At 44.4% G+C, this 24,253-nt stretch overlaps 1 protein-coding gene across 2 annotated transcripts in view; it reads right to left on the bottom strand.

Moving 5' to 3' along the window:
- Nucleotides 1–24,253, bottom strand: part of klhl32 (kelch-like family member 32) — a 283,337-nt gene that overhangs the window by 31,819 nt on the left and 227,265 nt on the right. The window contains exon 9 of one of the 2 annotated variants that reach the window (XM_072279440.1): nucleotides 1,095–1,153. The exons of the other annotated variant lie outside the window; for it this stretch is intronic. Coding sequence (XP_072135541.1) covers nucleotides 1,095–1,153 — 59 coding nt within the window. The remainder of the gene's footprint in view (nucleotides 1–1,094; nucleotides 1,154–24,253) is intronic. 2 annotated transcript variants of the gene reach the window in all.

Here is a 24,253-nt window from a genome sequence, read left to right as displayed (position 1 = left end):
TTCTATAGATTTACTAAGTATTCCTACAGAAAAAGAATCTGAGGGTTGTGGGTGGTGACATGTATCTACTCTGATAATAAATTTTTACTTGACTTTACCTTAAACATGCCCTCGAAGATGCATGAAGAGATATGGGGAAGGCAGGAGATTGGGTCTGAGAAGGAAATGGATCAGCCATGAAGAAATGCCAGAGCAGACTTGATGGGCCAAATGGCCTAATTCTGCTCCTATATCTTATGGTCTTAAACTCCCAGGAGATCAGAAGTTTCTGAGATACTCAAACCACCCTGACTGGCACTTTCTGTGCTCAGTCATTTAAATCACTTTTCTTTCCCCACTCTAATATTTGATCTGAAAAACAATTGAACCTCTTGACCATGTTTACATGATTTTATGGATTGAGGTGCTGCCACACGATTGGCTGGCTAGGTACTTGCATTAACAGGCAGGTGTACCTAATAAAGTGGCCACTGGGTGTAGACTGTAATTGGTTATTATGAATAAACATGTATGACGATGTTATCGTGACAATTCAGAAATTCAGTGAAACCCCAGAGACCACGATAACACCAAAAGGTGGGAAATCAGCACCCATTAACTTTCTTTAAACAATATAAGCAAACACAGAACATCACAGGTTTAAGCAAATTGGTTACTACCTACTTAATCTTATGAACAACTAGCTGGTACCGAAATATATCTATGATGTGTAAGATAATTTCAATTCAAGTTCCCTTTTACTGATTTTATGAAACCTTACTTTTCGGTGCACACTTAGAATCATTAAGACCCAATCCTGAGACAGGTCTGCACTGTTTTGGATTGCCACGGTTAGCGGGACACTGTTACAGCTTGGGGTGTTGGAGACTGGAGTTAATTCCGCTGACGCCTGTAGGAAGTTCGTACGTCCCTCCCATGACTACGTGACTTTCCTGCCACAGTCCAAAAACGTTCTGGTTAGTCGGTTGTAACTTGCCCTGTGATTAGGCTTGGGCTGAACAGGCAGGTTTCTGGGTGGTGCAGCTGATCGTGTTGAAGGGCGGGTTCCACGCGGCATCTCTAGATAAATAGCGGAGAAAGACAGCGATGCTTACCTGGCTTGGGTCGTACACCATTAGCCTGTTCTGATACTGAGCCGTGTTAGTCACTCCACCTGACACAAAACAATAATAATAATCAACAAAAGACATTCTGCAGATGCTGGAAATCTCGAGCAATCTCCCAAACTGCTGGAGGGACTCAAAAGGAGGGGAACGTGGAAAAGGAATAAGCCGCTGACGTTTTGGGCCAAGACCCTTCGTCAGGTCTGGAAAGGAAGGAGGAAGCCAGGGTAAGAAGGTGAGGGCAGGGGGAAGAGTATCAGCCAGCAGCTGATAAGTGAAGCCAGGTGAGGAGGAAGGCGGGCGGGCAGGCGGGTGGGAGAGCAGGTAAAGTAAGGAGCTGGAAGGTGATAGGTGGAAAAGGAAGAAGGAATCTGATCTGAGAGGAGAGTGGGCCATGGAAGAAAGGAAAGGAGGAGGGGACGAAAGGGAGGTGATGGGCAGGTGAGGAGAAGAGAGGGAGTGAGAAGGGAACCAGAATGGAAAATGCAAAAAAGAGAGAAGGGGAAGGGGGAGGAGAAATTACTGGAGTTAGAGAAATGCCATCATATTGGAGTCTACCCAGTTGGAATATGAAGTGTTGCTCCTCCAACCTGAGTGTGGCTGTGTTTACACAGAACTCTCACTAATTTATAGGGATAAAGAAGACAAAATGATGTAATTAACAAGTCATCTGACTGTTGTTTCATTTTAAATGTGCAATAGATTAATATTTTAGTTAAATTAAATTGAGATTTTCATTGAGAGCATCCTGACTGGCTGCATCACTGCCTGGTATAGGAACTGTACCTCCCTTAACCGTAGGACTCTGCAGAGAGTGGTGTGGACAGCCCAGCACATCTGTAGTTGTGAACTTCCCATGATTCAGGACATTTACAAAGACAGGTGTGTAAAAAGGGCCTGAAGGATCATTGGGGACCTGAGTCATCCCAACCTCAATCTATTCCAGCTGCTACCATCTGGGAAGCGGTACCACAGCATAAAAGCCAGGACCAACAGTCTCCGGGAGAGCTTCTTCACCAGGCCATCAGACTGATGAACTCACACTGATCTGAGTGTACTCTATGTTACATTGACTGTTCTATTTATTATAAGTTATTACAAATTACTATGACTGCACATTGCACATTTAGACGGAGATGTAACGTAGATTTTTACTCCTCGTGTATGTGAAGGATGTAAAAAAAGTCAATTCAATGAACATTTTTCTAAAAACCTATTTGCAGTGTACACAAGACCTACAATGTGATCTGAAGGTGAGTAAAAGCACTTTAGCTTTAATAGAACAATAACATAACATGAATTGGGAAACAGTGCACTGAGACATCCCACCTGCCGCCTTAATCTTTTGTGGAACTGAAGAGTAGTAGAAGCATAAAGTCTATTAATCTTCAAAATTTTTTTGAAAATGTAACTTCCGTATGCACATTCAATAATGTTCTTCATAGTCAGCCAGTGTTCCTGTCAGCAATCATATCCATGCTTGTAGAGTTCTTACTCAAACATCTTCAAAGTTCAAAGTTCAAAACTGAATTTGGAGTCATGCAGTGAAGATCGTGTCCACACCATCACTAGACTGACTGAACCTGCACTGTGAAGTATGTCAAGTAACACAGACGTGCAAGTATATATTATTCAAGGAATTGAATAATGCATTTGCAGGAAGTGCACTTGTCAAGAAATGGTGTAGCATTCATGTACTGTTTGAATGCAGTTCCTCTGAGGTGCAAAGGAAACATCTAATTGCTACATTGAGATCTTTGGGAGAGACAGTTTAACATGGAAAGACTGTTAGGGTATCACAGTCATCAGAACGTATATATTGCAAAGTTGACTTTCTGAAGGGCGTGATGCTCTTTGGTATTATTTGAGTTTTTTCTTGGTGGGGAACTCAGTGGGTATACTTCCGGTCTCTTTGCTCGCCCCTCCAACTCAGTGGGTGACGGTAATGTTCCTTATGTTGGTCTACCCCCACTATTAAACTTTACAAGAAGGAAAAGAATAAACACAGACAGACTTGGAGATCCCTCTGGTGAAATGTTTTAGATATGCAGTATTCTAAAACACAAAAATGTTACTTCACAAATACCCTCAATTTAGAAACACGAAAGATTCTACAGATGCTGGAAGTCCAGAGCAACACAAGTAGGTAAGTAGGTTGCTGGAGGGACTCAACAGGTCAGGTAGCATCGATAGAAATAACTAAAGTGCCAATGTTTCGGGCTGAGACGCTTCATCAGGACTGGAAACGAAGGGGAAAGATGTCTGTGCTGCTGATTCCACCCTCCCAGACGTGTTGAATAACTTCTACGCTCGTTTTGAGGCGGAAAATGACGTGGCGGCGAGGAAGACCACCCCTCTCCAAACAACCAGGTGCTGTGTCTTACCGTGGCCGATGTAAGGAGAACCCTGCGCAGGGTCAACCCACGGAAGGCTGCTGGACCAGACAATATTCCTGGCAGAGTGCTTATTGGATGTGATGACCAGCTAGCTGAGATTCTCACTGACATCTTCAACATCTCCCTGAGCAGCGCCGTCGTTCCTACGTGCTTCAAGGCCGTCACCATCGTCCCCATGCTGAAGAAGTCTTCAGTGTTCTGCCTCAACAACTATTGTCCCATTGCGCTCACATCCATCATCATGAAGTGTTTCGAGAGGCTCGTCATGAGGCACATCAAGACCCTGCTGCCCCCCTCACTGGACCCCCTGCAGTTCACGTACCGTCCCAACCGTTCAACAGACGATGCCATTCCCATCACCCTCCACCTGGCCCTCACCCACCTGGACAAAAAAAGACACATACGTTCGAATGCTGTTTATAGACTTCAGTTCAGCATTCAACACAATCATTCCTCAGAAACTGATTGGAAAGCTGAGCCTACTGGGCCTGAACACCTCCCTCTGCAACTGGATTCTAGACTTCCTGACTGGGAGACCTCAGTCAGTCCGGATCGGGAGCAACATCTCCAACACCATCACACTGAGCACGGGGGCCCCCCAGGGCTGTGTGCTCAGTCCACTGCTGTTCACTCTGCTGACCCAACACTGTGCAGCAACACACAGCTCGAACCACATCATTAAGTTCGCCGATGACACGACCGTGGTGGGTCTCATCAGCAAGAACGATGAGTCAGTATACAGAGAGGAGGTGCAGCAGCTAACAGACTGGTGCAGAGCCAACAACCTCTCTCTGAATGTGAACAAAACTGAAGAGATGGTCGTTGACTTCAGGAGAACACGGAGCGACCACCCTCCGATGAACAGTGACGACTCCTCCGTAGAGATCGTTAAGAGCACCAAATTTCTTGGTGTTCACCTGGCGGAGAATCTCTCCTGGTCCCTCAACACCAGCTCCATAGCAAAGAAAACTCTACTAAGTAGCGTCTCTACTTTCTGCGAAGGCTGAGAAAAGTCCATCTCTCACCCCCATCCTCACCACATTCTACAGAGTTTGTATTGAGAGCATCCTGAGCAGCTGCATCACTTCCTGGTTCGGGAATTGCACAGTCTCGGATCACAAGACCCTGCAGCGGATAGTGAGGTCAGCTGAGAAGATCATCGGGGTCTCTCTTCCCACCATTACAGACATTTACACCGCATGCTGCGTCCGTAAAGCAAACAGCATTATGAAGGACCCCACACACCCCTCATACAAACTCTTCACCCTCCTGCCATCTGGCAAAAGGTACCGAAGCATTCGGGCTCTCACGACCAGACTATGTAACAGTTTCTTCCCCCAAGCCATCAGACTCATCAACACCCAGAGCCTGGATTGACACCAACCTACTGCCCTCCACTGTGCCTATTGTCTTGTTTATTATTTATTGTAGTGCCTGCTCTGTTTTGTGCACTTCATGCAGTCCTGGGTAGGTTGTAGTCTTGTGTAGTTTTTGTGTTGTTTAATGTAGTTCAGTGTAGTTTTTGTATTGTTTCATGTAGCACCATGGTCCTGAAAAACATTGTCTCGTTTTTACTGTGTACTGTACCAGCAGTTATGGTCGAAATGACAACAAAAAGTGACTTGACTTGACTTGAGAATAAAAAGGTTGGGGGAGGGAAAGGAGACTAGGAGAAGCCAGGTGGGTGGGGAAGGTAAAAGGCTGGAGAAGAAGGAATCTGACAGGAGAGGGGAGTAGACCATAGGACAGGGTACCCCAATTAGTTTTCCACAAGGGCCAAATTATGTCAAGCATGCCAAGCCAAGGGCCAAAACGTCCAGGGTTTTTTTTCATTGCACCAGTAAGTTGTTTTATGGGCAGATGTTGATGTTGTTGTTGCTGCTATTACCATTATTATTATTAGTAGTAGTAGTAGTAGTAGTAGTAGTGGTAGTAATAATTTCGGGCTGGGATTCTCAAAGCCTGTGTTATGGGCCACACAAGAAAAAAAATGCACTCTTGAAACAAAATAAGTTCAAAACCAACCATTTAATTATGGCTCTAGCTATCACCACTGTCAGCTGTCACATTGAGAACTCATCTGGGACTTAAAATACAGACACACACATGGTAGTCTTCACCACACTTCTCTTCCACACAAGGAGTTTTAGTAGTACTGCCCTTTCCACTGTTTCTGTTCTCTGATTTAATCTATTTGTTCTTTTTAATTAAGCTATGTAGCATATGAAGTGTAGCTATAAATGAAATTATCAGTATTATTGTTGTTGTAATATTATTATGCCACAATAAGATTGACAAATGGACAAAAATAAATTGATTCACTCACCAATCAGTGAGAGAGGTGACAGTGACGGGATGAGGCAATCCTTCTGATGTCAGGCCTGTATTCTGTTGTGGCAATCCTGAGGCACTGGCCAAGGTGTGCATTGGAGAGTCTGTTTCCGTCCTGGTTCTTGATAGAGTTCATTGAAGAGAACGATGACTCACATATGTACGTGGAGGGGAACAGTGTGAGTAGGAACATCGCAATAGCTCTTGTGTTTTTGAATTGAGCTTGGGGAACCACGTTGATCCAAAAGTCACTCACCCCAACGTCCTTGTGTTGTGCTTTGAGTAAATCAGATGTTCCCATTTCCAAGACCTCCATCTGAAGAGTTGCCGCATCTATGGAAGGCTCCAGCCTTTTTGCCTCTGCAGTCCGCTGGCCGTCAGCTGAAATGGAGAACGGCTGTCTCAGGAAGAGGAGGATGTCACCTGAGAGTTTAGGGGAGCTTTCAAATCGTTCCCTGAAGTTTTCTGCAAGGCTCATCACGAAATCCTTCATCACTGGATCCTCCCGCATTTCGTTCTTCTCGCAATGCTCCCACAGACGTGGAAAGTGCAACTTTCTCCCATGAATGTCTCTCTCCAAAAGATTCAGCCTTGACTGGAAAGCTTCAATCGCCTCGTACATGTCCGCAACAATGTGGTTGTTGCCTTGTAATTGCAGATTAAGTTGATTTAGATGAGACATGATGTCACACAAAAAAGAACATGTGCCATCACCTTGTTGTCACTTAAAAACCCCTTAAATCCTTGGGCTTTTTGGCTCTGCAGGCTGGATAAAAATGACACAAGCTCATCGCGCAGGTCGCACACCCTCTCCAACACACGGCCTTTGCTGAGCCAGCGAACATCATTCTGCAGCGAAAGATCTTTGTGTTCCGCTGACATTTCCTCCAGCAATGTCCCGAAAAGGCAATGTTGCAGACTAGAGAACTCTCACGAATGAAATTTACCAGTCTCGTCACAGTATCCATCGCCTCTTTCATTTCTCCACACAGTTTAGTGCACAACACTGATTTGTGAATAATGCAATGAAATGCCAAGAGTGCTGGGTTAACAGCGGCAAACCTGCTTACCAAGCCCTTGTGTTGTCCCACCATCGACGGAGCCCCGTCGGTGACAACGGACACAATTTTGCTCACATCCAAGCCATTCTTCTCAAAGAACTGTGTCAATTTGTTAAAAATTATTTCCCCAGTTAAGCGCCCAGGCAGAGGAAGCAAACAAAGTGGCTCTTCCCAAAAGGTCTTCCCATCAAAAAATCTTGCCAACACAGATAGCTTTTCCATATCGGTTCGGTCACAGGATGAGTCTATGGCTAGTGATATGGCTTCTGCTTTCTCCAAATCAAAAACACTCCTCCGCTAAAACTTCTACTCTTCTTGTTGCCGTGTTAGCCGACAATGGCATCGTCTTTAATAGCTCCACAACCGTTGTCTTGGTTTTCTCTTCATGACTTAAAACTTCGCACACCATACCAATTTCACACGTTTTAATCAACTCGGCATCGTGCGCCCTATGGGGGCGTAGGTCAAGTGTACGGTGTGGGATGAGGTTAAAATAAATTAGAGCAGTGCGCGCTTCATTTACATGTTATGACAGGTGCGTTCACATAAGTGCCAGTGGGTCAGCGCAGTCCAGACATTCGGTTCTCGCGGTCCGCCTACTGGGGTTGTCTGCCATAGGAGAAAAGGGAAGGAGGAGAGGATCAAGGGGGAGGTGATAGGCAGATGAACAGAGGTAAGAGGCCAGAGTGTGGAACAGGAAAAAGCAGAGGGGGAGGGAACCAACTTTTAACCTGAAGGAGAAATCGATATTCATGCATCTGGTTTGAGGCTACCCAGATTGAATACAAGGTGTTGCTCCTCCACCCTGAGAGTGTCCTCATCATGGCACAAGAGGAGGCCAAGGACCAGATCGGAACAGGAATGGGAATGGATTGACACGTCGAAACAGGAATGGGAATGGACCAACACATCGAAACAGGAATAGGATTGGACTGACAAGTTCGAACAGGAATGGGAATGGACATGGACCGACAAGTCAAAACAGGAATGGGAATGGACCAACAAGTCAGAACAGGAACAGGAATGGACCTACACATCACAACAGGGATGGGAATGGAATGACAGGTTGAAACAGGAATGGGAATGGACCGACACATCGAAACAGGAATGGGAATGGACCAACAGGTCAGAACAGGAATAGGAATGGAACGACACATTGGATAAGAAATGGGAATGGACCGACACATTGGAACAGGAATGGGAATGGACCAACAGGTCGGAACAGGAATGAGAATGGACTGACAGGTCGAACGTGAATAGGAATGGACTGACAAGTCGGAACAGGAATAGGAATGGACTGACAAGTCGGAACAACAATGGGAATAGACCGACAGGTCGGAACAGGAGTGGGAATGGACCAACAGATCGGAACAGGAGTGGGAATGGACCGACACATCGGATAAGGAATGGGAATGGACCGACACATCGGATAAGGAATGGGAACGGACTGACAACAACTGAACCTCCTGACCATGTCTGCATGTTTTTATGCACTGAGTTGCTGCCACATGATTGGCTGATTAGATACTTGCATTGACAAGCAGTTGTACAGGTGTACCTAATAAAATAGTCACTGAGTGTATTTCTAAGTCAGAAAATAATGCAACATTCCAAAAACAGAGGTGCAAAGGGGGTGTGCGGGATTCCCTAAAGGTTAACTTGCAGTTTCAGTCAGTGGTGAAGAAAGCAAATGAAATGTTAGTATTCATCTGGACAGGTCTAGGATCTAAAAGCAAGGATGTTATGCTGAGGGTTTAAAAGGCAATGGTGAGGCCTCACAGAGTACTGTGAGCAGTGTTTGTCCCCTTCTCTAAGAAAGGATGTGCTGTCATTGGAGAGCATTCATAGGAGGTTCATGAAAATGATCCGAGGAGTGAAGGGGTTAAGACATGAGGAGTGTTTGATGGCCCTGGGCTTGTACTCGCTGGAATTTAGAAAAATGAGCGGGGTTCTCAATGAACCTATCGAATATTGAAAGACCTAGATAGAGTGGCTGTGGAGAGGGTGTTTCCATTGTCGGGGGAGTCTACGACATAGGTTATATTTAAAGTGGAGGTTGATAGGTTCTTGATATGAATGAACAAAGGTTACGGGGAGAATGCAGGAGCGCGTGTTTCAGAGGGGTAATAAATCAGCCACGGTGGAATGATGGAGCGGACGCAGATCCCCTTCATTTTTCTGTACTGATAGTGAGGACAGGCCCAGAGCCATCAAACATTCCTCACAGGTTAACCCTTTCATTCTTGGGATCACTCGTAAATCTCCACTTGACCCCCTGCAATGCTGCCACATCCTTTCTTAGATAGGGAGCCCAAAACTGCTCAAAGACTCCAGATGTGGTCTGACCAATACGTTATAAACCCTCGGCATTACATCCTTACTTTTATATTCCAGTCTCCTTGAAATGGATGCTAACAGTTATTTACTTATTGAGACTCAGCATGGAATGGGTCCCTTTGAGCCACGCTGCCCAGCAATCCCCCAGTTCTAACCCCAACCTAATCACAGGACAATTTATAATGACCAACTAACCTACCAGTCGGTAAGTCTTTAGACTGTGGGAGGAAACTGGAGAACGTGGAGGAAACCCATGCGGTCACAGGGAGAACGGACAAACTCCTTACAGATCGCAGTGGGTATGGAACTTGGGTTGCCTGTACTGTAAAGCATTGTACTAACCACTACACCACCATGCAGCCTTCATCCGTCATTCATCTACCTTAATAACATTACGTCATACAAAATATGTCAGTATTTTACATATTCTACACAGGTGAATGTATCTGTGTTCTGTCCCTTAATGACATCCCATCCACATGCACTTCATATTCCTGCCCATCTATCAGTGAGAGATTTTGAAGATTTGCATACAAATTTGATTGTACAAAAACAGATATTAATTTAGAGTGTCCTTATTGTTTAATTTGCTTAAAAGTGGGGTGCCTTTGCCTGTTAAAGTTCTCAAAATCCATCAAGCTGATTTCTCCGATACATTAGGCTACCTCATGCTGGCACGTCAACTCGTGCAATCAAAGCCCTCTGTAGATGCCTGAGCTCACCTATCGAGTGTATCAGGCAGATGAACACTTCATTCCATCTGCTTCCCAGGGGTCTAATCAGCATGCCAAGCTGCAGCCGTGATTACATCACCTGATCTTGTTTAAAACGAGTTGATCGCATCACTTTCAGTCTTAACAGTGTGTCTTTGTCAGGAACATGAACCTTCCTTTGCTTTTCCCGAATGCTTTGTCTTTTCAGACACTCAAGGTCAGAAACAGGTTTAATATCACTGACATAATTCATGAAATATGCTGTTTTGTGGCAACAGTACACTGCAGCGCATAAAAAAAATTACCATCAGTAATGAAAAGAAATATATATAAAAAATAAGAAGCTGAGGTTTAATTGTTATTCGTACATGTATGCAGCCAAATGAAACAGTGTTACTTCGGGGCCAAGGTGCAAAACATAGCACCAACAGTCATGCACAGCACAAGGCACACATTGCACAAATAAACATACAGTTACACAAAAAGTATATAGTTCAAAGTCCCTGAGTCCATGAACGTTGTAGTAGTCTGCAGTTAAACACAATACAGCTTGTCTTCAGCCGAGTGAACACAGTGGGGGGTGGGGGCAGGACAACCTCCAGTTTGAATGCCGCACCATAGCACCTCTGATGCCTGTGTCCTCGACGGCTGTAAACAGACGGCACTGCAGCTTGAGGCTGAGTCCTCGCTACAACCAGGGCTATTCAGCTCCCCCATCGTCCGCCCCACCGACCACCAATAAGTCAGCGAACTGGCCTTGCAGCACTCCACATTAACATTGTCCAGCAGGATCTTGTGATCATAAGAAAACTGACGAAGACCATCATGCTCTATTAGACTACACACTGCTTTTGCGCACGGACTCCTATGATGCCTCTCTGTCGCAGGCAGCAGCATGATCCGCACCAGGTCCAGCTCCTCAGTTTCTCCACCAACGAGCAACTTGCAGACAGGGTAGACTGCAATACTTTAAGTTCTTAATGTCTAGCAGGGTTTTTCAATCGTAAAAAATGTTTAAAAAAGGTAACATTTTTGGTTGGTCCCGTAGAAGCCACCGCAATCAAGCACACCTCCATTTTACCAGAAACAAGTAGAGCAAAAAGAGAATAGGATAGTGAGGTAGTGCTCATGGGTTCACTATCCGTTCAGAAATCTGATGGCAGAGAGGAGGAAGTTACAACAGGAGATAGAAAAGGCATGTCAAAAGGGCAATGATATGATAGTCATGTGGGGTTGATTGGGAAAATTAGGTTGGTCCTTGATCCCAGAGAGGGAAATTTGTAGAATGCTTACAAGATGGCATTTTAGAGCAGTTTATGGTTGATATTCACAAGAATGTTTCAGGGGATGAAAAGTTTATCATTTGAGAAGTGTTTGACGGCACTGGGCCTGTACTCACTTGAATCTATCGAATGTTGAAAGGCCTAGATAGAGAGCATGTTTCCTATTGTGGGGGAGTCTAGGACTAGAGGGCACAGCCTCAGAATAGAGGGACATCCATTTAGAATGGACATGAGGAGGAACTTCTTTAGCCAGAGGGTGGTGAACCTGTGGAATTCATTGCCTCGGGCAGCTGTGGAGGCCAAGTCACTGGGTGGAGATTGATCAGTTCCTGATTAGTCAGGGTGTAAAAGGTTACAGGAAGCAGGAAGGAGATTGGGGTTGAGAGGTAAAATGGATCAGCCATGACGGAGTGACGGAGCCGACTCAATGGGCCCAATGGCCTCATTCTGCTCTTACGTCTTATGGTCTTGTGGTGATGAAACTTGGCTTAGAGTGCTTAACTACAAAAGTTCAGTGCTGGATATGTAAAAGATGTGACCCGCACTCCACAGCTGTTTGATGGCAATCCCAAACAAACCGATTAACTCTAACCTCATGACAGAACAATTTAAAATGACAATTAACCTACCCAGCACACGTTGGACTGTGGGTGGAAACCGGACCACCCAGAGAAAACCCAGGCATTACACAGGGAGAACGTACAGATACTCCTTACAGGGGACGCCAGGATTGAACTCTGAACTCCGGAATGCCCCGAGCCGTAAAAGTGTTGTGCGAACCGCTACAGCACTGTGACGCCGCGTGGGTACGTTGGCCTGGGAGAGGACACTGATATTGCTTTCTGGTAGCATGGAGAGACGCATGGTAATGAAATAATGAAACTGTTAGCATAATGCTTTACTGTTCCAAAGATCGTTTGGAAGATCCGGGCTCAATTCCCACCACTATCTGTAAGGAGTTTGTACATTTTCCCTGTTTTCCTCCAAGTGCTCTAGTTTTCTCTGACAGTCCAAAGACATAAGGATCAGGGTTAATAAATTGTGGCCATGCTACATTAGTGCCAGAAGCACGGCGACACTTGCCCAACACTACTCGGATCGTCTGCTTGTTGACACAAGTGATGCATTTCCCTGAATGTTTCAACATTTCGATGTACCTGTGACAAATAAAGCTTATCTCAAGGAACTGTTGGACATTATTAAGTCACTTAACAAGGTATCTATTGTAAGGGCATATTCTGGACTTAGGGTCTATAGCAAAATATTAACCAGCAACCAATCTTTCGACCTGAACATGGACTGGAGATTAATTTTAAAATGCAGCTCTAGACAATAAGTTCCTAGAATTGTGAACTGCAGTTAATTGAAAAAACAGACAATGGTGATTAACACTTATTTTGGGTGTCTGGAGTACAGGTGCAAAGAAGGAGATGTGAAAGTTATATGTAATTCAAAGAAGCATTGTAAATTAAGAATTAAAGAGTGAAATTGTTTAATTGCATATGGTGTACTGCTCGTTATTTCGTGGTACTGATTTGTAACAGGGACACTGATTTGTATCATTCAGCATCCACACAGACAGGAGGTTTTGCATCTCAGATTTCACAAGTTTGGTGGAGCCAGAAACCGTCTTCCCTGGACTAAAGACGCCGACCGAACCTGGGGGTTTATTAGGGGGCCGGCAATGTGAAACACAGGGTCATCAGTATCGATAACTGACCTACCCTTGCCCATGACTGGAGAGGGGATTTACATTGCCAGTGCATTGAGAGCAGGCAGCCCCAGGTTCTTGAGGTTGAGGGAGTGCAGCCCCCTGTAGATTTTTGGTCCAGCTTCATGTGTCCAAACAATAAAGGGACTACCCTGGGGATGGACACATTGATTAAAGCAGATGCTATCATCGACTCAGGGAAAAGGAGAAATAACATGGTCAAGACAGGGACAGCAAATACGTGTGACCCACTGAGCAGCTAACATGGCTCACAGAGAGACAGGGCAACGTGTGGGAATCGTGTCAGGAGGTCCCGAGGGAAGGGGCCAAGCACAGTCGCGAGCTGTTAGAAGTACTGCAGCTGCCAGAGCAAGGAGCAGTGATTTAAGTAAAGGCTCAGCAGAAAGGGAGTGAGTGGGCAGATATCAGGGTGAGGAGGGCAGCGGAAGGACTAGGAACAACAGAAATTACAAGAGTACAGAAAGAAACTACAAATGCCAAGTTTGCAAGATTACATGGAGATGTGAATGCCCACTGTAACCAGGGTAACACATTGAGGGACTGAGTAAAGCAACAGCAGTATATAATGGGTCAGACAGAGCCAGAGGGAGAGGACATAGTCCTCCTACAGCCACGTGACCCAGTCACGGTAAGGGAGCTGGCTGAAAGTGCAGCTTTCACTCCCAGATGGATAAAACCACAGGTGGAGCTCCAGACGAACGGGGCCTGTGCTGGTGAACAGACCCAGTGAGACAGGCAGTGGAAACACTGGACTTGGGTTAAATCGTGTGACCCACCTCTTGTCGCTCTCACAGACAGAGCAAGAGATCAAATGTACCCCATAACTGTGTCATTGCAGGGAAACCAGTCGGATGCACCAGACCTGACCACAACTGATGGAAGAAAGCAGAGGACACTGACAGCAAGCCGTGAGTAGCATGTTAAAGTATAATGGTAACTGTACTCTGTAATGAAGGCTGGTTGCTGAAGGCAGATGATTAGCTGTACACATTAGAATAGAAAAACCGATGGGGACAATGGATGGGAAGGGATACGAGTTACAGCAGAGACATCGGGATCCACAACTTGGATGGCAGAGCAGACCGAGAAAGAGAAGAAATTGCGCACGGCACCTGAAGGCAGTCAGCCCCCAGTCTGAATGGGGAGTGAATACAAATGAGCTGGGCCCTTTCAGTGGCTGGGCCAGCAATCAAATAGAGTGTTTGGAAAGGAGTGCCACTGGGGTGAGGTCTCTGCAGCTATTCAAACAGAGACCAGCCCAAAGCCCTCCTGTACATTGATGAGAGGGCCTGTGAGCCTGATACACCGACCTTGCTGGTGTGGTGCCCCTGGAAAGGAGTAACCACTGGTAGCCACTGCAGAGTTTTAGCTGTCAGAAAATGAAAGGGTGAAGATATAGAATGTGTTTAAACTGCAGTTGGCCAGCAGGGAAGGAGGCAATGTTGAGATTGCTTTTTAAAGACTGGTGGTCACATTTCTGGAACAATCTCTCTGCTTAGCATCTTGTAGGTAGCCATTAGGGATGATAGTGAAGACGTAGATGCACATAGAGTAATCGGGAGGATTCCAAAGGAGGAAATTTCTGCTGCCCTATTTGAGTAGATCCTCCTCAAGGTTGGTCTTTCCTAGCATAAATTTATTTTTGTCCTGGAGGGATAAGAGGAGGGGCTGTTAGAGCATATGTTGAACTTGGGGTGTCTTGCAAAATATTAACTTCAGCAACCAATATTTAGACCTAAATGTGGATTGTAGATTAAATTTTAAACGAAGCTCTGGACAACAGGTTCCTAGAGCTGTGAACAACGGTTCATTGAAAAAGCAGACAATGTTGATTAAAATTCATTTTGGGTGTCTGGATTATGGGTGCAAAGAAGGAGGTGTGAAAGTTGTATGTAATTCAAAGGAAGCATTGTAAATACATTTTAAACACAGAATTGTCCTTTGATCTTCAGCATGTAAAATGTCATGTGATATTAGGTCAAACAGGCCTCTTCCACTGAAAGGGCTCAATATGATGCCTGTTGTGTGTCTCATTTTGTCAAATAAAAGACCACTCCGTATCTCACTGGTGACTTTGTTCACATTACATCACCTGTGAACCTATGAGCCGTGACCCGTGACCATGAGTAGGGAAGTAGGTCACTTCGATTCCAAGCATGACTTATCTGATTGTAATCTCTACTGACTGGGGGAGAGGCAGGCTCAAGCAGGTCAAAGTTCAAAGTCACAAAATACTACCTTGAGATTCATTTTCTTGCTGGCATTCACAGAGACTAAAAAGAAATACATAAGTTTATAAAAAAAACTATTCATACCAAAGACTGACAGCCGCCCAACGTGCAAAAGGAGACAAATGGTGTAAATAAAAAAATAAATAAATAATACTGAGAAAATGAATAGCACTTTCAGGGATTAAGGGTGAAAGGTGAAAAGTTTAAGAGAACAAGAAGGGAAACTTCTTCACACAGAGTATCATGAGAGTGTGGAATGAGCTGCCAACACAAGTGGTGCATGCAAGCTTGATTTCAATGTTTAAGAAAAGTCTTGATAGGCACATGGATGGTAGGGATATGAAGGGCTAGGGTCCTGCTATAGGTCAATGGGTGTGGGCAGTTTAAATGGCTCGATGTGGATTAGATGGGCCAGATGGCCTGTTTGGGTGCTGCACTTGTCTATAACTCTATGACTGTAGTTGTAGAGCTGTTGGAAGTGAGCATGTAGGTTGTGGAACTAAATGGCCAGGTTCCTGGTTCTGTTCTCAGTTCTTTTGTTCTAGTGACACCACTTTATGCTGATTTGCTTCACATCAACACAACTGACACATTTCACTGTTTCTTCCAATATACATGTGACAAATAAAACTATTCTTTAACCATTTGTAATCTTTATATAAACAATATATTATAACCAGCAATTTAACTGAACTCAAGCATATAATATTTGTTAATGCACCAACAAAGAACTGCAGAACCATATCTTCTTCCTCTAACAAGAAAGGCAGTTTAGAATGGCTTGCAGAGGATTAGATTATTAAGAAATAGAAAAGGAAAGGTGGGTTAAAAATAAACCTTTCCTCTTTTCTCAGCCCAAAAAATCAGTGATACTTCTTCCCAGAGATGCTGCCTGGCCTGCTGAGTTCCTCCAGCATTTTGTGTGGGTTGCAAACTTTCCTAGATCTGTCATTACAGAAACGGATCATAAGACATAGGAGCAGAATTAGGCCATTCTGCCCATTGAGTCTGCTCCACCATTCCATCATGGCTGATTTATAATTCCTCTCAACCCCAATCTCCCCATAACTTTGACACCCTGACTTATCAAATACCTATCAATCTCCACTTTAAATACACTCAATGACCTGGCCTCCACTGCTGCCTGTGGCAATAAATTCCACAGATTCACCACTCTCTGGCTAAGGAACTTCCTTCTCATCTTTGTTCTAAAGTGATGTCCTTCTAACACTGAGGCTGTGCCATCTGGCCCTAGACTCGCCCAATATAAGAACCATCCTCTCCACATCCACTCTATCAATATTTGATAGGTTTCAGTGAGGCTCTTCCAATGCTTCTTAACATATGCAGCCCCACGGAAAACTGCAGAAACAAACAGGGCCCTGTTCCCATGCCCAAGTATTATTTTAAATATTAATTTGACTAACCTCTTTTTCTATTCATCCTGATTTTATAGCGTGCAATTGCCACTTGCAGTTTGTTTTCAAGTGCAACCAGCTGCCATGGTTTTAATCATCGATGCAATAATTGCAGTATTTGTAACTAATTGTGACTGACAATCAAAAATTCACAGTAATGTTTCTGGCATAACTGATGGATTTCTGTCCCCAAAGAAAAGTTGAAAATTACAGCAAAAAACAGTCATTAAAAGCCTTGAACCTCTAATTAGTGATGAGCAAAATCAAGTTTTGATTCTTTATCCCTTCTGCTATTTTACTTAAAGTTCAAAGTTCTTCACACTGCTTCAGCCTGCTTTCCTCGATCACATTCCATTCAGTGATTTCACCAGTAAAGAAGTACTAGCAACACACATCAAAGTTGCTGGTGAATGCAGCAGGCCAGGCAGCATCTCTGGGAAGAGGTACAGTCGACGTTTCGGGCTGAGACCCTTCGTCAGGACTAAATGAAAGAAGAGCTAGTAAGAGAAGAACTACTGTTCCCTTTTTCCTTATGCATTCAATTGATGGAATCAGTTGATTCTATTAATTTTTGATGAAGATTGAGGCCCTGGGGACAATTCAGAAGTCAGGCCTAATGACTGTGCACCTGCATCCGCTGCAGGATGGAGGCCGAAGAAGATGGGGTTAAAGGGCTGTGAATGTGTGTGGGTGGGAGAGTGGAGTGAAGCTTGTTGTGTAAGTTGTGTAAAATGTTGTTTTGTTGCATGTTACGTTCTGCGGTGTTCTGCTGAACGTTGTGGATATGCTACGTTGGTGTTAGAATGTGTGGCAATGCTTGTGGGCTGCCCTCAGAACATCCTTGGGTATGTTGGTTGTTAACTCAAAAAGACACATTTCACAGTATGGTGCAATGTACATGTGATAAATAAACTTGAACCTTGAATCTGAACCTTGCCTTGATGCGTATAAAATTGGCGAAGAATGAATTAATCTTAGATTTTCCTTTCCAGGTTGGAAGTCCATGTGCAACTGGTGACACCTCTCGTGGATAAGTTCAAGAACACTGATACGACTCATTAAAGAAAGCATCTTTCAGGATGACTTGAGTGTAAACACATGACTTAAAAACTTGCAGCCACTTGCAGTTGCTAGGCTGAAATTTTGTTTATTATTTTGGGAGCTGAATATGAAGCAGAAATCGTTCCTAGAACATTGAGTGTGTGTTTTCCGGCTCCTGTACCTCCTCCTGATGACAGTAATGAGGGGAGAGCATGTGCTGGGTGATGGGGGTTCTTCATTATGGATGATGCCCTCTTAAGGTATCGCCTTTTGAAGGTGTCCTGGACGCTGGGGAGGCTAGTACCCACGACGGAGCTGACCGAGTTTACAGCTTTCTGATTCTGTACAGTGACCTCTCCATACCAACGGTGATACAACCAGTTAGAATGCTCTACACAGTACACCTGTAGATGTTCTTAGAGTCTTTAGTGACAGAGCAAATCTCCTCAAGCTCCTGATGAAATAGAGCAGCTGCCCTGCCTTCTTCTGATACTGTAATATGTTTGGCTCAGGATAGATCTTCAGAAAGATATATATTAGATTAGATTCAACTTTATTGTCATTGTGCCGAGTACAGATACAAAGCCAATCAAATGCACTTAGCATCTGACCAGAAATGCAAAGAATAGCGTTATTTACAAAATAACCGCGAATAAAAAAGTGCTACAGCACACAAATATAAAAAGTACTGAGACAGTACAATACGGATGCAATACTGCTTAGTGCTGTGATATGAGGTTCAGCAGGGTCACAGCCTCAGGGAAGAAGCTCTTCCTGTGCCTGCTGGTGTGGGAGCGGAGGCTCCTGTAGCGCCTACCGGATGGGAGGAGAGTAAAAAGTCCATGGTTAGGGTGAGATGCATCCTTGATAATGCTAATACATTAACAATGATGATTAATGATAATACATCAACCAGTTTTCTTTAAACCTAGTATTGCCACGGCATTTTTATATTTCCTCAGTGATTATCATTAATGGGTATATTGACAACCTGCATGAGGGGACTTCAATCCAGTATTTTAACAGTGACTCAAAATATGCAGTTTTTGCTCTTGGGAATGCATCAAAAGGAAATAGGGGAATGGAATGTATATCTGAATAGCAGATTGGGATGTGTACCTGATACATAAACTTCCAAAGCTGTAAAAGTAATTTCCAAATTTATAAAATTAACAACCAAAGTGTGTAAAGAAACGCCTAGCAGTGATGTGTCATTGTCAAAAAGTCTTCTCATAGAAATAGACAAATAAAGCAGTCATGAAACGTCTACGTTCCTTGGCAGATTTTCTGTCATAACTCTCATCTCCTCAGTTGCCACTCCATCTCCTTGTCAGGGTTCCATCATATCTCCTGTCTCCTTAGTTGCCATTGTGTTTTCATCTTGCTTTCTCTCGGAATTCCAGAAAGTATGTGGCTATACCATTAAATTCAAAATGTTGTTCCCTTGCTCCATGTTCAAAAACTGTGCCCTTGAACCAGAGGAGATAATTTCATTCAACTTCACTCACCTGGGAGGAGAAGATGGCGGCACGACGCAGTGCACGTGGCCGCTCCGAAATTATATCGTATGTGTTAACTTGGGGCCGTGCACAATCCTGATTTGATGGAGACGGACGTGAGAAGCACGGAGGAACATCTGGAGAAACTTCTGAAATGCCTGCTTCACTGCTGCTGCTACTGTGTGATCGAGAATCTCCGGAGGGGAAGGCCCCAAATCCTCAGCTTTACCTATCGCCTGTTGCCGGGGCCTGGGTCGAAGCGCTCGGCAGAGATGGTGCTCGGTGCTCGGTGTCGGAGGGCTGGTCAGAGGCTTGGAGTTTTCGGACGGACTCAGAGTCGGACTGTGGTTGGGTGCTTCCAGGACGCTGCATCAGCAAGTTTGCGGCGCAGGAAGCTCATGGCTGGGAGAGTTTCTCCCTTCTACCGTCTGTGTGAGATGATGGGACTTTCGAGAGACTTTGAGACTTTTTTTTACTGTGCCGATGATCTGTTCTTCAGCAAATTACGGTATTGCTTGCACTGTTGTAACTATATGTTATAATTATGTGGTTTTTGTCAGTTTTTCAGTCGGTTTGTCTTGTGTTTCTGTGATATCATTCTGGAGAAACATTGTACCATTTCTTAATGCATGTATTACTAAATGACAATAAAAGAGGACTGCGTGTCCTCATAATCTAATCACCTTGACATGAACTGCTCCTACAACCTATGAACTCACTTCCAAAGACTCTTCAGCTTACTTATTTATGAATTATTATTATTTTGTTTATGTTTTTTTCTTTTTATATTTGCAGAGTTCGTTATCTTTTGCACATTGGTTGAATGGCCAAGTTGGCATGATCTTTCATCGATTCTTTTGTGTTTCTTTGTATTTGCTACAAATGCCCACACAAAAAAAAAATCTTGGGGATGTACTGAATATGGTAACATATACACACACTCTGATAATAAATTTACTTTGAACCTTTTAAAATCACTACAGTTGAGTGGGCGGAGCTAAAGATAGCAACTTTTCCAGCTCATCAGTGAAACAGTTAAATTCTTCCTATTCTAATGTCTCTGTTCACCTTTTCCAGGTGGCTGGGGTCCTATCGGATCATTGATCTACAGCAATACACAAAAACTGCAGTTCTGCATGACGGCCTGTTCCCAATCTTGGAGCTCACTGATCAGCTGCGTTTTGGTATTAAAGTCAGGCAACTTCGGGGCCCATGTGGCCCTGTGGACACAAACTCACACCAGTGTCACATACTGAAGCATAGCAGGAACCAGAATGTCAAAGACAGCAGCGTGGCTATTGAAGCAACACACATCAAAGTTGCTGGTGAACGCAGCAGGCCAGGCAGCATCTCTAGGAAGAGGTACAGTCAATGTTTCAGGCCGAGACCATTCATCAGGACTAACTGAAGGAAGAGCTAGTAAGAGATTTGAAAATGGGAGGGGGAGGGGAGATCCAAAATGATAGGAGAAGACAGGAGGGGGAGGGATGGAGCCAACAGCTGGACAGGTGATTGGCAAAAGGGATATGAGAGGATCATGGGACAGGAGGTCCGGGGAGAAAGAAAAGTGGGGAGGGGAAAACCCAGAGGATGGGCAAGGGGTATAGTCAGAGGGACAGAGGGAGAAAAAGGAGAGTGAGAGAAAGAATGTGTGTATATAAATAAATAACGGATGGGGTACAAGGGGGAGGTGGGGCATTAGCGGAAGTTAGAGAAGTTAATGTTCATGCCATCAGGTTGGAGGCTACCCAGACGGAATATAAGGTGTTGTTCCTCCAACCTGAGTGTGGCTTCATCTTTACAGTAGAGGAGGCCGTGGATAGACGCATCAGAATGGGAATGGGATGTGGAATTAAAATGTGTGGCCACTGGGAGATCCTGCTTTCTCTGGCAGACAGAGCGTAGGTGTTCAGCAAAACGATCTCCCAGTCTGCGTTGGGTCTCGCCAATATATAGAAGGCCACATCGGGAGCACCGGATGCAGTATATCACCCCAGCCGACTCACAGGTGAAGTGTTGCCTCACCTGGAAGGACTGTCTGGGGCCCTGAATGGTGGTAGGGGAGGAAGTGTAAGGGCATGTGTAGCACTTGTTCCGCTTACAAGGATAAGTGCCAGGAGGGAGATCAGTGGGGAGGGATGGGGGCGACGACTGGACAAGGAGACGCGTAGGGAGCGATCTCTGTGGAAAGCAGAGAAAGGAGGGGAGGGAAAGATATGCTTAGTGGTGGGATCCCGTTGGAGGTGGTGGAAGTTACGGAGGATAATATGTGTGGCTATTGGACGGTTCTGCACCCAGTAATCGATTTGCCGATTCTCAAGTCGGAGAACTCAAAATAAAAAAGCAATGCTTACTATAACATCGAAATAGCGACTGTCGTCTCCCAGTCATGGTGGAAGGCATGTTATCTGTTAGTGAGAGAGGGAGACTGTGGGATATTGAAATGTTGGAGTGAACAGTTACTTTTTGATGTCTCTCTCTGGGGTTTTTGCTGTTGTTTGCATGGTGGGTGGTGGGAATGCTGATGCTTTATGTGAGAATAAGTGGGGGGAGGGCTTTGGGGTTCTTACTTTTTTGTTCATTCATTCTTTGAGGGTTTTTCTTCTGTTTCAAGGATGTCTGCAGACAGTGAAAATTTCAGGTTGTGCACTGTATAAATTCTTTGATATTAAATGAAACTCTTGAGCCATTGAACCATCATTAATTCTGTAGAATTAGTAATCACCCTCATCCAGAGGGTTATGTGTTCTTAGCCGAGAAAGCACAATTAAACCAGAATACAAAATATTGAAATTGCCTGCCCAGTGGTAAAGCAGTTTTCCACAACTTAAACTCTTACCCACATCCAAGACCAGATCCAGATTCAGGCTATAGTTACAGGTTGAGTACCCCTGATCTGAAAATCCAAACCCCGAAAACCTCCAAAATCTGAAATTTTTTTGCGTTCTGACATGACCTCACAAATGAAAAGTTCCACAAGTTACTGGGAAGGTTCCCGGGCGCTGCACAGGTCCCTGCACACCACAGACAGTTCTGAGAAGTGATCTCACCTATGTAATGAACAGAAGTTAATGAAAACTGAAAAACACTCCATAAAGCAAAAAATGAAGATCCTGTGTGTATTGAAAGAGTGGATTTGTCAGTGTCAGAGTGGGTATATGCCACGAAACTGTATGCTGATCATGACATAAGCAAAGATCTATCACGACAAATTGAAGATCATTGTGAATATTCAGCAGGTTGGTTACAGAAATTTAAGAGAAGGGACAGCATTAAACATTTTAAGATTTGTAGTGATAAAGCGTTTGCTGATCACAAAGCAGCAGAGAAATTCATTGATGAGTTTGCCAAGATTGTCACTGCTGAGAATCTAACATGGTAAACGGCTGCATCAGCTTGGGAAAAAAGTCTTAGACACATGGAAAAAAATTCTGTAAAGCAAAGATGCTTTCAAAAATAATGAAATGAAAAGTTTCTAAATATCAAAAAATACTATAAAGGGTAGTAAACATTAAAAAAGCTAAATCAAATCAATATTTGGTGTGATCACCCTTTCCTTTAAAATTGCATCAACTCTCTTAGGTACACTGTCTTACAGTTTTATAAGAAAATCGGCTGGTAGGTTGTTCCAAGCATCTTGGAGAACTTGCCACTGATCTTCTGCAGACTTTGGCTGTCTCACTTGCTTCTGTCTTTCGAGATAAAACCAGACAGCCTCAATGATATTGAGATCAGGGCTCTGTGGTGACCATATCACAGTACCACAGGGAGGGAGGCACAAGGGGTGGGGGTGTGGCACTGTTGGTCAGAGATAGTGTCACAGCTTCAGAAAAGGAGGAAGACATGGAAGGATTGTACACGGTGTCTCTGTGGGTGGGGGTTAGGAACAGCAAGGGGTCAATAACTCTACTGGGTGTTTTTTATAGGCCGCCCAATAGTTACAGGGATATCGAGGAGCAGATAGGGAAACAGATCCTGGAAAGGTGTAATAATAACAGAGTTGTCATGATGGGAGATTATAATTTCCCAAATATCGATTGGCATCTCCTTAGAGCAAGGGGTTCAGATGGGGTGGAGTTTGTTAGGTGTGTTCAGGAAGGTTTCCTGACACAATATGTAGATAAGCCTACAAGAGGAGAGACTGTACTTGATCTGGTATTGGGAAATGAACCTGGTCAGGTGTCAGATCTCTCAGTGGGAGAGCATTTTGGGGATAGTGATCATAATTCTATCTCCTTTACAATAACATTGGAGAGAGATAGGAACAGACAAGTTAGAAAAGCATTTAATTGGAGTAAGTGGAGTTATGAGGCTGTCAGGCAGGAAATTGGGAGCTTAAATTGGGAACAGATGTTCTCAGGGAAAAGTACGGAAGAAATTTGGCAAATGTTTGGGGGTTATTTGTGTGGAGTTCTGCATAGGTGCGTTCCAATGAGACAGGGAAGTTATAGTAGGGTACAGGAACCGTAGTGTACAAAAGCTGGAATAAATGTAGTCAAGAAGAAAAGCTTACAAAAGGTTCAAAGAGCTAGGTAGCATGCACAAAATGCTGGAGGAACTCAGCAGGTCGGGCAGCATCCACGGAAACGAACAGTCAACGTTTCAGGCTGAGACCCTTCGTCAGGACTGAAGAGGGAGGGTGCAGGGGCCCTATAAAGAAGGTGGGGGGAGGGTGGGAAGGAGAAGGTTGGTAGGTGCCAAGTGAAAAACCAGTAAGGGGAAAGATAAAGGGGTGGGGGAGGGGAGGCAGGGAGGGGATAGGCAGGAAAGGTGAAGAAGGAATAGGGAAAGCACAATGGGTAGTAGAAGGTGGCAGAACCATGAGGTAGGTGATAGGCAGCTGGAGGAGGGGGCAGAGTGAAACTGGGATCCCCTCCCTTCCCCAATCACTCAGCTTCCCATTCACTTTTGCTACCTTATAAGCCCTTTCCTTGGTTTTTATGCAGTCCTTAACTTCTCTTGTCAGCCATGGTAGCCTACCCCCGCCATCGGAGAATTTATTCTTCTGTGGGACATGTCGATCCTGTGCCTTGTAAACTATTCCCAGAAAATTCAGCCAACTCTGTTCTGCCACCATCCCCACCAGTATCTCCCTCCAATCCACCTGG

This window comes from Mobula birostris, chromosome 2 (genome assembly GCF_030028105.1).
Source record: "Mobula birostris isolate sMobBir1 chromosome 2, sMobBir1.hap1, whole genome shotgun sequence".
NCBI lineage: Eukaryota > Metazoa > Chordata > Chondrichthyes > Myliobatiformes > Myliobatidae > Mobula > Mobula birostris.
The sequence above is the reverse complement of the archived record's forward strand: the minus strand, read 5'-3'. Positions and strand labels throughout refer to the sequence as shown.